Below are 12,806 nucleotides of genomic sequence, written 5' to 3' on the forward strand. Positions count from 1 at the left end.
GGATCACTTGGGGGCAGAAGGATCACTTGAGCCTGGGAGATTGAGGTAGCAATGAGCCATGACTGTACCACTGCACTCCAGCCAGAGCAACAGAGCAAGATCCTGTTTCAAAAAAGAAAGAAAAAGAAAATAGTGATGGGAGTGCTACTTCAGACTACATGATCAGGGAAGAGCTCGACCCAAATAACAAGAAGACACCAGCCAACATGGCCCAAGGCCTGAGACGTGAAAGAAGTTAGCATATTGGAGAAGCAGGGAAAAGGCCAGTGTGGCTGAAGGTACACTCACAGAGAGGAGTGGCGCTTGCTCCCATGAGGCCTTTGTTGCCACAAAGGTGTGTGGGTTTACTCGGTGCACTGGGAGGCCCTTCGAGGGTCATAAGTTCAGAAATGCCAGGTTTAAGTAGAAGAAGGACATGAGAAGAATAATTTGACTGGAGCAGGAGATTTTTTTTTTTTTTTTTTTTTTTTTTGAGACAGAGATTCCACTATTTTTGCCCAGGCTGGAGTGCAGTGCTGCGATCTCAGTTCACCACAACCTCCGCCTCCTGGGTTCAAGCGATTCTCCTGGCTCAGCCTCCCGAGTAGCTGGGATTACAGGCATGTGCCACCACACCCGACTAATTTTTGTATTTTTAGTAGAGACAGAGTTTCTCCACGTTGGTCAGGCTGGTCTTAAACTCCCAACCTCAGGCGATCCGCCCATCTCAGCCTCCCAAAGTGCTGGAATTACAAGCATGAGTCACTGTGCCTAGCTGAGATTTTTTTTTTTTTTTAAGAGCAAGGGAGTCAGAGGCCAGAGACAGGGACAGGTTGTGGAAGGCTTGGCACACTGGGCTAAAGAGTTTAAACCTATGTTCCAAGCAGAGAGCTATTTGGGGGTTTTGAACAGAAGTAACATGATCAAAAAGGTCCTGATAGCACCAGGAGCAACATGATCAAAGTGTGACCTGAAGGTCCTTCCTAATTCACAGCACCATCTCTAACTTCTCTCACAGGACTGCTGCAGATGTATTTGACAACTGTTTAATACATGTAAAACACCCATATACATACTCAAACCAACACACAGGCATGTGTGTAAACACTCGTCTCCACGGGTGCATGAAAACTGGAATGCCTGAGAACCTGGGCATTAGAATTGTCAAGAAATTTGGAAGCTGCCAACTCCATTCGTTGAGGAGTAGCTCTAGGAAGGATTCTGAAGCCACATAGGGACCAGGGGAATGACAGGACCTTCCTCAATTAGCCAGATCAAGAGGATGCCAGGTGTTGGCCATTCTGGCCTGACAGATACACTGCCACACAGTGAATGCTCATCTGAAGACCAAGGATTGACTCTAATGATGGTGCCAGGGCTCCAAGAACTGGTCAAGGAAGTGTTGGGGAACAGAGTGGTCTTGCCAGCTCTCCTGAAGCCAGGCACATAAGCAGCTACTTGCTTCACCCATACATGAGGCCAAGTGCTAGGCATTACTTCAGCTGAAAGAATAAGAACAGCTTGATTTTATCTACAGATAGCTAATTGGAGATGTTCATAAAGAACAAACATGATTTTTTTTTTTTTGAGACAGGGTCTCGCTCTTTCACCCAGGCTGAAGTACAGTGGCGTGTTCACAGCTCACTGCAGCCTCAACCTCCCAAGCTCGAGTCATCCGCCTGCCTCAGCCTCCCAAGTGGTTGGGACTACAGGTATGTGCCACCATACCTGGCTAATTTTTGTATATTTTAGTAGAGACAGGTTTTTGCCATGTTGCCTAGGGTGGTCTCAAGCCCATTGGATCAAGTAATCCTCCCAAAGTGCTGGGATTACAGGTGTGAGCCACACCACACCTGGCTGGGTTTTCTTTTTTTTTAAATCAAGGATTCTGTCTATACATCTTACAGGTGTTACAAGTCCAATATCTCAGTTTTAGTTCCTGCTTTGCCACTTACTCTGAGTGACTCCAAGCTACCAATCTCACTTCTCTGGGCCTCAGTTTACTTATCTGTACAGTGGTTGCCTTAACTACATCGCTATGTTGCAGTGGAACAATTCTGTGGGTGGGGAGGAAGTAGGAAGGCACCCCACAACTCCACTTCAGCTATGGCACAGACTGGATTTGATCATACAATCTCCTATGAGGAGACATTTCTGCACCTAAAATTAGAAGGAAAAAAAAAGTTGGGGAAAGTGGGAGGTCTCAGAAAGCCCACCTCTGTCCTAGAAAAAAGTGAAATCCATCCAGGGTCTGTTCCCAGGGCTGAGGCAGTGTGCAGAGCAGGTTTAAGCTTAGATTGTTGTTTATGGTTTTCATGCTGATGCCCTCAAACTTCAGAAAAAGCAAGAAGAGGTGTGGGCTGTGTACTGAGTCAGCTTCAAAGTCAGGATTGGCGGGAGGCAGAGTGAGGCTCCAGTTAAGAGGCTGGACTAGACAGGGGCCCTAGACTTAAGCTGTGAAACAAGGAAGTCTCCACCTCTTGTGCTCCTGAGGCTCCAGGCCACCTGCTTCTACACAAATCCTTACCACTCAATTCTGTGGCTGGGGCAAACTGCATTCCCACCGTGTCTTGTAAAGCAGAACCTGTTTACAGGTGCAATGCGTTGCGCATCACGATCAGACGAGCTGGTTTTCTTCGTGAACGGGAGGAAGGTAAGTGATGGGCACTCCTACCATGGTGTGCAGAGGCAGCAGGAAACCATGAGCTGGAGGGCAGCTCTTGTGGCCCATTTGGGCTGAGCCCCTGCAGTCAGGGGCAAGAAGCCAGGGACTAGAAAGCCATCCTAATGTGACCTGTTTCCCACTCAGCCAGAGCTCAGCTCCTGGAAATGTGGGGAGGACTCAGTAAAGCCTTGGTGTCGGATGAATCTGGCTTCGCCATTTACTATATAACATTGTGCACGCCACTTCCCCTCCCTGAGTCTTGGCATCCTCATCTTTGAAATCCACTTCTAGGACTATCGTAAAGATGAAAAGAAAGCTGTCCCTTTCCTTGTTTAGGACGCCCCCCTTGGAAAGCGCCTGGTGCCAGGCCTGATTCATGGACACACTTTATCTGGTGACACGTCTTGATCCTCAGAATTAGGAGGACAAGAAATGGGACCTTTTTTTTGTTTGTTTATCAGCTTAATTTTTCTGTTGAGTCCTCATTGTACAGAATTGGCTAAAATGTCCTCACAGTCGATTGGAGTCCCCTGCTTTCCCTGGGTTGTAGCTAAGCTCCATTTTGGTGCCTGTCTAACAAGGGCAGGGACTCTCCATTGCCAGTTGTCCCAGCATCCTCCCTCCAGTCCTCACCATCCAGCCACGCAGGCCCCTAGTTAACCCTAGTGCCCTCTGCAGGTCCTTCGCTTCCTGAGTCCCTGTCTGTCTCTCAAATGAACCATTCTGCAGCCCCCAAGGCATAGGGCTTTTCTGGGGTCTTGTCACTTCTCCCTCAAGGACCCTCAGCCCCAGGACTTGGTCATTGTCTACCCCCAACCCCAGAGCTTAGTTCAAGAAAGGAGCCTTAAAGTTCTTATCAATGCCCTTCTGACCCACACTGCTGTATGCAGACTCCGTAACCAGCAACCGCCATATGTTCTTCCAAAACTGTCATTCGAGGGTCTGAGTCCTTACTTGCCTGACCCACTGGCCTAGGTTTTGGAGACTCAAAAGCCAGAGGAGGCTCCTTCCTCTACTTTCCACCCCACATCACCTCTGTGCCATGAGCCCAGAGTGAAGTAGCTGCAGTCAGAGCAGGGAATAAGTCAGGGGTTAGAAGAAATGCAAGGACGGTGTGGTAGGGGTGGGAGTCAGTCACACAACAGAAATATCCGGCAGGGCGCAGTGGCTCATGCCTGTAATCCCAGCACTTTGGGAGGCTGAGGAGGGCAGATCACCTGAGGTCAGGAGCTCAAGACCAGTCTGGCCAACGCAGTGAAACCCCGTCTCTACTAAAAATACAAAAATCAGCCGGGCGCAGTGGCAGGCACCTGTAATCCCAGCTACTCGGGAGGCTGAGGCAGGAGAATGGCTTGAACCTGGGAGACGGAGGTTGCAGTGAGCCGAGATCACGCCATCGCACTCCAGCCTGAGGGACAAGAGCGAGACTTCATCTCAAAAAAAAAATAAAAATAAAAATAACTCATCCAACCACACTCTCAATCCATGTGCTTAAAGGATTAGCAGTGAGGCTAAGGGCAGGCAGACAACGGCCTCTTCTTCCATTGATTCGGATCCCCTGGAGATCCAGAAAGCAGCTGAATTTTAACATCCCAACTTGGATGCATCTTCCTTGTTTTTTTAATTCTTTGAGATCTACAAAACTTTATGTCTTCCTTCTGGGGAGAAAGGAAGACCCTAACATGGATAGTTCACTGTATCTTCCTTTCTTCCGACGCAACAAAATGACTAGATGTGTTCGCAGGACACCCCTAAAACCTCCCCTTTTCCTTTTTTTTTTTTTTTTTTTTTTTTTTGAGACAGAATCTTGCTCTGTCTCCCAGGCTAGAGTGCAGTGGTGCAATCTCGGCTCATTGCAACCTCCACCTCCTGGGTTCAAGCGATTTTCATGCCTCAGTCTCCTAAGTAGCTGGGATTATAGACATGCACCACCATGCCCGGCCCTTTTTTGTTTTTGTTTTTGTTTTTGTTTTTTTTGTATTTTTGGTAAGACAAGGTTTCGCCATGTTGGTTAGGCTGATCTTGAACTCCTGGCCTCAAGTAATCCACCTGCCTCAGCCTCCCAAAGTGCTGGGATTATAGGCGTGAGCCACCGCACCAGGCCAAACCTCCACTTTTCAAGGAGTTGGGGATGTTAGTGTCCACCAGGGCCACCTGGGTCCTGAGCTGGGACATCAAATCTCACCGCTGGCCCCACTGCTATTGAGGGAGTGGCAGGCTCCAGGGCCTCCCCAGGACAGCAGCAATTCTCTGTCTCCTCTTCCTTCCTACCACTCTTCAGACTCCTGCTGCGGCAAATGCATTCCCAACCAGAGGGATCTCAGAGGGGCCAGAATCTCTGCCTACCCAGCTTGCCTCCCTACAGGACCCTTCATTGCGTACATGCACACACACGTGCACACAAACACATAATGCACACACACACACACACAGGCACACACATGCATAAACGCACACACATGCACACACGCACACACATGCACACAATCCAAGTCCCTCCCAGATTTGAAATATTTCAAGACCGAATTGGAAGATTCCACAAAAATAGATAGTGGAGCAAATATGAATAACACCCTCCCAGAGGCATCTTTACACAGCAGTGTTCCCGGCTCACTCATCTATCACAGCATTGTTGCCACACTTGCCCTGTGAGTCTTCTGTCCTGTTAACATGTGTGAACGTCACGTGCCCTCAGAGCACCAAAAACACAGGTGCAGACGAAATCAGGCCTATTATACCCTAATCCCTAAATCAAACAGGCTTTGAAGATGTTCCACGGGGTCACGGATACAAGTCCCATAATCACCTCTCTTCTGTTCCCAACACAGGTGATGGAGAGGAATGTGGACCCAGAAGGGACTCTGCTGACCTTCCTACGAAAGAACTGGACCCTTTTGTCAAAGTCCTGGCTGTGTCTGTGTTTGCCTTAACAGTTAGGCCAGCTGAGAATTATGAGGATGAATCAAATCTCTCCATTCAAATAGTCAGCCCCCTTGGCTCTTCCTCTCTATTTGCTTTTGGCCGTGGTTTTAAGGCTATTAGGTTAATCGGGCTGTTTTGGAGAGGATGAAGTTTCCCCGGAGTTTCCTGTGTCGATAGTACAGTGAAATAGAAGCTAAGCTCTTTATTTCAGCACTAACAATTCCCTTACAGGCTTTCCGGAGCCCCACCAGGCTTGTTATGTAATAGAGGCTTGTATTGCATTTGCCCTGCCCTTTTTCGAAACCAAATTCTCCAGATTCAGTGAGAACCTGTATCACAGGGAAAGATTTCCTTTCCCTACATGTGTTTTCTTACCCTAGCTTTTCCCTGCCATTTCATATTCTGGAATATAGATCCTCTTAATAGCAAACATATTTTAATTGGCAAATTAAAATATGGATCTTTCAGTTCTCTGAGAACAAAAAATAAACAAATGACAGAAATTACTAATTGATGAAATCGGCTTCTGGACAAGTTTTGTTTAAAAGCCCAAGGTTTTTAATTGGTTGTTGATGTTTAGAAATTGGAAAATTTCATATTTTTTAAAATCAAGATTTTTCAGCTTCTCTTGGAAAATGGGGAGATAGCCATCCCTGCATGGCAACATGCTTCTCCCTCTTTGTGAGAAAACAGGCAGGGAGAGGTTAATACGCCAAGTGTCAAACTAAGACCGGAAGGAAGTGAACGGCTTCTCAGACCTGCACTCACCCCGCCAAAAGACCTTCCTCAGAAGTGACCCCCTAGGGAGCAGCTATACTGAAAGCAAATGTTCTCCTTGGCATCTTTTCCTTGACTGCGCCCCTTCCAGTACGCCTCACAGGAACCAAGTACGCCTGTGGAAGAGGAGGCTGCGGCGCCTGCACCGTGATGGTGTCCAAGCATGACCCCGTGTCCAGGAAGATAAGGTATCCCAGCCCAGAAGCCAGGACAGTACTTTGTGTCTTGCTCGTGTTCTTAGCTCACAACTTTAAGAAAGGTTCTTAGATTCTTGCTGTGTACGGATCTTAGACTGCTCTAAATAATCCAATAAAAGCTGTGAGCCGTCTACTCAGATAACACATAAACTAACTACATTTTACACACCATTTCAGGGAGATCCCCCAAGGCCCATCTATGCACCCCAGGTTAAGAAACCCCAATGTAGATCAGCCATTGATTTTACAGATGAAGAAACTGAGACTCAAAGAGATGAAGGGACTTGTTCAAAGTCACACAACTAGTAATCTATAGAACAAGGACTGGAACTCCACACTTTCTGGCTCTGAAGCTAATGCTTTTTCTTTCCCTTTTTTTGAGGTGGAGTCTCACTCTGTCGTCCAGGCTGAAGTGCAGTGTTGCTATCTTGGCCCACTCTAACCCCTGCCTCCCAGGGTCAAGTGATCCTCCCACCTCAGCCTCCCAGTAGCTGGGACCACAGGTGCCTGCCACCACATCCAGCTAATTTTTTGGTATTTTTGGTAGACATAGGGTTTCACCATATTGCCCAGGCTGGTCTCGAACTCCTGATCTCAAGCAATCTGCCGGCTCAGCTTCCCAAAGTGTTGGGATTACAGGCATGAGCCACCACCACCAGCAGCTAATGCCCTTTCTACAGTTGGGCTGGACCAGCACTACAAAGCAAGGACCTGGACCAAGATTAAGGACCAGATTCTAGAAGTTGGGGTTCTCCCAAGTCCATTGGCCCAACAAATCAAGAGATGGCTTCAGAACACAGGTTATCCTACACTGTTGAATGACCTTATCCAGAGAGTTTTAAATTAGGAAGCAAAAAATTCCCAAATGTGTCCATATAGATAAAACCTTTTGCTTGTTATGAAGTCAATGCCCCAGTGAATACTATTGAAGTCCAGCCACACTCCTAGTGACACAAGTTCATTCCCTTACTCCCGGGTGGGTCTGTTCTGGACTTGGAAATTGTTTCTGAAGTTCAGAATGCCCAGATTCACCTTAAGGATCCCTATTCCTACAGACAGCAGAGTCAGCAGAGAGGACTGTAAATTCTTCCTCCCCAGTTCCCCATCCCCTCAGCTCCATGATGGGATTTGGAGGTTTTCCACTGTTCTTCCTGGTGCCAGGCTTCCCCATGAGGCAGGACTGTGTTACTCCCCTTGACTCTCCTTGTGTTTCTTATACAAAGACACTTCTCTGTCACTGCATGCCTGATGCCCATCTGCTCTCTGTATGGAGCTGCTGTCACCACCGTGGAAGGTGTTGGAAGCATCAAAACCAGGCTTCACCCTGTACAGGTAAGAACATATCCTCATTTTCTCACTTCTTAACTTTATCTTTTTGCCAAATGCTGTGTTGGCTGTACTGCCTGAGGCTTCTAGGTTGTGATCAGATAAGCAGAAGCTTTGGATGCCTATTGACCACGGTAACAACATTTGTTAAGTGATTTAAAAGAAAACTGAAAACTCCATCCACATTTGATTAATCATCTTTTTTTTTTCACTTTTTCTGCTTGAATGAGAAGCGGAATTATTGAAGTATTGATTAATGGTCCGGAATAGGTACTATACAAAGAATATTACACATAGAATAAAATGTCTCTGAGGCTAACAGAATAAAATTTAGGATTATTTCCTGTGGTGCAGAGATCTTAGGAGTAAAATTAGAATTGGGGTAAGAGGAATCCAAAACTTCACCAGAATATGGCAACAATTGCTTCTCTGAATCTTAACCTGAAGCTGGAACAAAGAGGTTGGATTTAAGAGCAATGTGACATGTGTTGACAGAGAGCACAACAATTCCTCTGACATTGTCACAGAAGCTTGGGAGTCATAGGACCAGATTAACCAACACTGAGTCTTTCTAGACAGGGGGAGCCCAGAGGGCCTCTGGGTTTAACTACATGATCTCCTTGGAGAATGAACTCCAAAGAGATGGGCAAAGACAAACGATCCAGCAGAATGTACCAGAGTCTAGTAGGAGGGCAGAGAGGATGCTCACAGCAAGGTTGATAAACCCAAATCCTAGGATTACCTTACATTCTGCAATCTAGAACAGGGCTTCCAGATTTAGATACAAACTTTAATGCGCCTAAGACTCACCCAGGAGCTTGTTAAAGATGCAGATTCTGAGTAAAGAGATTTGAAGCAGGAGCCTCAGGTTCCTCATTTCCTGTAAGAGCCCAGGTGGAGTCAATACTGCTAGTCCATGGACGACACTTTAAATGGCAGCGACCCAGGACATGGACCAAAATCTCAGACCTTTGAAAGGAGAGCTCCCTTTGTGCCAACACAGAAGAATTTAAGGAAGAAAGCAAAGTGAGTTCAACAGTCTCCAAGTCAATCAGAAAGAGGTAGCCTCATAGAAATAAGTTGTGCAAGATGCAGAGGTAGTCAAGAAAACTATTTTTGAAACTCCCACACACTCAGTTTATACTTATTGATTTCCAGAGGATTCTTTGCGCTCTGATAGTGGAGGATGCGTGCTACTAATTCCCAATTAGAAGGATTTGAGCCCTTGACCTTGGAAAGTGATTATCATAGGACATTGCTTCTGAGCCACTTCCTCCAGGAGCAGCCTAGGGAAAGGAACACGGGCAGAGTCTGATCAAAGGGAAGGGTACCTTTGCTCAGGGAGTGTGTTCTACCATTGCCAGGGAACTGCAGGCTGTGCAATGTGGTAAGAGTTGCTGGCAGCGAGAAGGCACGGCTGAAACCATTCATGTGTCTTTCCAGGAGCGGATCGCCAAGAGCCACGGCACCCAGTGTGGATTCTGCACCCCTGGGATGGTGATGTCCATGTACACACTGCTCAGGAACCATCCGCAGCCCTCGGAGGAGCAGCTCACGGAAGCCTTGGGGGGTAAAGTCTAAACAGAGAAAACCCACCCCACCCCCACCGCCCCAACCAGGGGCCAAGTGGGAAGTGTGTTTCTGGATAGATCCAGAAACTGCTCCACACTACCCCCAATGTCATCCTAACCCCTCTCAGGCCTCTGCTTCAGTTGGTTCTAAAGTAGCTACAGCACCCAGGTGCAGAGAATGCCAAGCTGCTCCCTGCTTATCAGAGCATGTGCTTGGAATGGCCTGCACAGAACTAGCACAGTGTGCACACTCCACACCACCCACTTAACACCCCATTTTCTATCCAGTGACTTATTTGGCTTCCTTTGTTAAGGGCCTGTATTAGTTTCTCAGGGCTGCCCTAACTCAGTACCACAAACTGCTGGGCTTAAAATAGCAGAAATGGGCCGGGCGCAGTGACTCACGCCAGTAATTCCAGCACTTTGGGAGGCCAAGGAGGGCAGATCACCTGAGATCAGGAGTTCAAGACCAGCCTGGCCAACATGGTGAAACCCCGTCAGTCTGGCCAACACAGGGAAACAAAAATATGCTGGGCATGGTGATGCTTGCGTTAATCCCAGTTACTCAGGAAGCTGAGGCAGGAGGACCGCTCGAACCTGGAAACCTAGAACCTCTCTTTCACTCCCACCCCCTAGGCCTTCATCTTTGGAAACCTGAGGCTCTCAAATGTTATTACATGAAACAGCAATAGAACGGAAAGTTCATGCAGTAGAATTACCTGCAGATGTCTGGAATGCAGATTCCTGGGCCCACCCCTAAATGGTTGATTCAGAAGAATTGGAGCAGGGTTAGGAATCTGCATTTTTTTAAAATGCCCCCAGGAGATTCTGATGTAATTATCTAGAAGCAACTGAGGAGCATCACTGACAAACCATCCAAGTCATGATGGTATATCAGGGCCTTAGAAACTGCCTAGGTTTTCTGTTTGAGGATCCCCGCTATCTTACCTTGTATCTGAAATATAGTTGTCAATAGCTCTACATTGAATTAATAAATTAATAGATGAAGCAAGTGAGCTCACCAACTAGGCTATCAGCTTTAAGACAAAGAATAAAACTGGAATTGAGGTAGTGGGCGGGATAATATTCCAAGCAGAGGAATAAAGCATTAAACCACTTGGCAGATGTTAAAATACCCTTTTTAAAAATGTTGGGAACCGTGCTCAGTGCTGCATGCCTGTAGCCCAAGCTACTCAGAAGGCTGAGGTAGGAGGAGACCAGGAGTTTGAATACAGCCTGGACAACGTTGTGAGACCCCTTTAAAAAAAAAAAAAAGGCTAGATCTATTTAACTTTCAAAAGAAGCCAGTAAATACAAAGCCTACTAACAACCATGCTTCTTCTCTGATTGATTAGGTAATCTATGCCGCTGCACTGGGTATCGGCCAATACTTGAGAGTGGAAGGACTTTCTGCATGGTGAGTAGGTGACTGTGGGGACGCCTTATGCAGCAAGAATGACAATGACAGCTGATCAAGGCCAGGGACAGAGGAATTAAAATTTTTTAGACCATCTCAACAGACTATCAGGGAGACTTAGTGAGTTAGCTCCAACCAACTCAAAAAGTTTTAGCTTTTTGTTGAGGACTGGGGGAACGTTGCAACACCTTTGATGTTGTCCAATCAAAACCACAGAGGGAAGCCAGGTCATCCAACCAGCTGTCCAGACATTTTCTGTAACTAGTTCAGCAAAGCATCTGGACAGGCAAGTCAGAGGGCCTCGGCAAACCCAAGGGGACAAAGGATGCAAGGGGGTGGAGTTTGCTTTGGTGAGGCAAGGTCAGTTCCAGAATCCAAACAGTTGAGAAGTTGTGAGCAGACAAGAAGCTGAATATGTAGAGTGGAACCCAAAATTCACTCCAAGTACAAGAGCACAGGGAGTTTCCTCTACAAAATGGGGATTCTTCACTGGGATCTCGAGAAAATCACAGAAGTCTTGCTTGGCACTTAGTAAGAGTTCCACAAATAGTTACTGCTATCATTGAGGACATCATTGACATGTGAATAGTGTTTGACAGGGAGACCAGACAGGCACATCTGGTGGTTCTGTGCTGAGGGCAGGATGAATGTGGGAAGTACAGCCCTTAGGCCCAAAAAAGGGGGACCCCATACTTTATAGGGCCCCTCTCTGGTCCTCCTCCAGTGATTTTCGGGAGTTCATGGCACCAAGACGACTTGCCCACCTGAAACCTCACCCCTGTTCTAGATCATTCTCCATGGATGGCCTTGACCCCACTGTTACCACACATAAGCCTCTTATCTGAGTCTGTCTAGTCAGCCTGGCAACAGCAGTGTCTGCATGCCTAGGTCAGAGGGTGGCCAAGGAGCAGCTGTTTGTGGAGGGAGTGGACTGAGCTTGGCTGTTCATGCTGCAGTCTCAGGCCCCTCACAGCATGGAACAGAGCCAGGGTAGAGGAGAAGGCCTGCAGGCACCAGGCTGGGGGCCTTTGTTTGCACTCTTTGCTGAGGCTCCACAAATCGTAGAGGTGGGCCCAGAAGTAGACCAGGAGGTGTGTCCCATGTCCTAGAACCAGGCAGGTCACCTGCACATGCATTTCCCAGATGTCTACTGCTACGTGAGGGAGCCAAAGGTAACACGCTGAGAAGTAAATGAAATAGCTTGTAAGCCCAGCAAATGGCTGGTGCAGAGTGAAAAAGCACTTGTGAAATACAAACGAAAAAGGTTAAAGGAAGCATCTTTGCCTGTGGATATAGATGTTATTATCCACTTTCCAAGCACACGGACTCTGGGGATAACGGCAAAAATGTGGTCAGCCACCCCACCTGGTAGCCAGCATGTCTCACAGGACTTTAGTGGGTAAAGCAACCCAGTCTCAGAGGGAATACACAAGGCTAATATCAAATGGGCAAAGAGATGACTGGCTTTTTCCATTATTGGTTCACGGTGCACCGTGGAAGCTCTCAGAGCTTTGAGTAAGAGAGGTGCTGCTTGCTTGGCCCAGCTGTTTTTGCTCTTGGATAAAATTGAAAAGATGGCAGCTCAAGATATTTAAGTAGAGACAAAGACCTGAAGTGTCTGGAAGAAAGTATCATGCTAGGAACTTAGGAGAACTTACTCAAGGAAGAAGATACAAGAGATTAGTTTGGAAGAAATGGGAAGCGAAAGAGCGGGCAAATGGAAACCTGCTTTAAAACTAATTGTCAACTCATCCCCAGACAGCACCATCCACATCCCAAATGTCTGGGAGATCTGGTTTCTAAAACGGTTTTCTTTTTTCCTCTTATAAATTATTATTGCCCTGCAAAGCATCTATCAATTAATTTTCCACTAGGAATTAACCTAAAAATTCATATATGTATACAAAGCTGTACGTGTAATGGACAAAAATGTTCATATACTATGTACTATA

The 12,806-nt window shown here is 46.9% G+C and overlaps 1 protein-coding gene across 1 annotated transcript in view; it reads left to right on the forward strand.

Annotated features, from left to right (window-relative positions):
* The first annotated feature begins 2,387 nt into the window (after positions 1–2,387).
* The window catches only part of LOC105468120 (aldehyde oxidase 2), a 76,727-nt gene continuing 66,308 nt past the window's right edge, over positions 2,388–12,806 (forward strand). The window contains exons 1-6 of the mRNA XM_071073157.1: positions 2,388–2,632; positions 5,473–5,557; positions 6,435–6,531; positions 7,764–7,872; positions 9,310–9,436; positions 10,793–10,854. Of these exons, the coding sequence (XP_070929258.1) occupies positions 2,579–2,632; positions 5,473–5,557; positions 6,435–6,531; positions 7,764–7,872; positions 9,310–9,436; positions 10,793–10,854 (534 nt within the window). The 5' untranslated portion in view covers positions 2,388–2,578. The remainder of the gene's footprint in view (positions 2,633–5,472; positions 5,558–6,434; positions 6,532–7,763; positions 7,873–9,309; positions 9,437–10,792; positions 10,855–12,806) is intronic.

Source organism: Macaca nemestrina, chromosome 11, assembly GCF_043159975.1.
Source record: "Macaca nemestrina isolate mMacNem1 chromosome 11, mMacNem.hap1, whole genome shotgun sequence".
Classification (NCBI taxonomy): domain Eukaryota; kingdom Metazoa; phylum Chordata; class Mammalia; order Primates; family Cercopithecidae; genus Macaca; species Macaca nemestrina.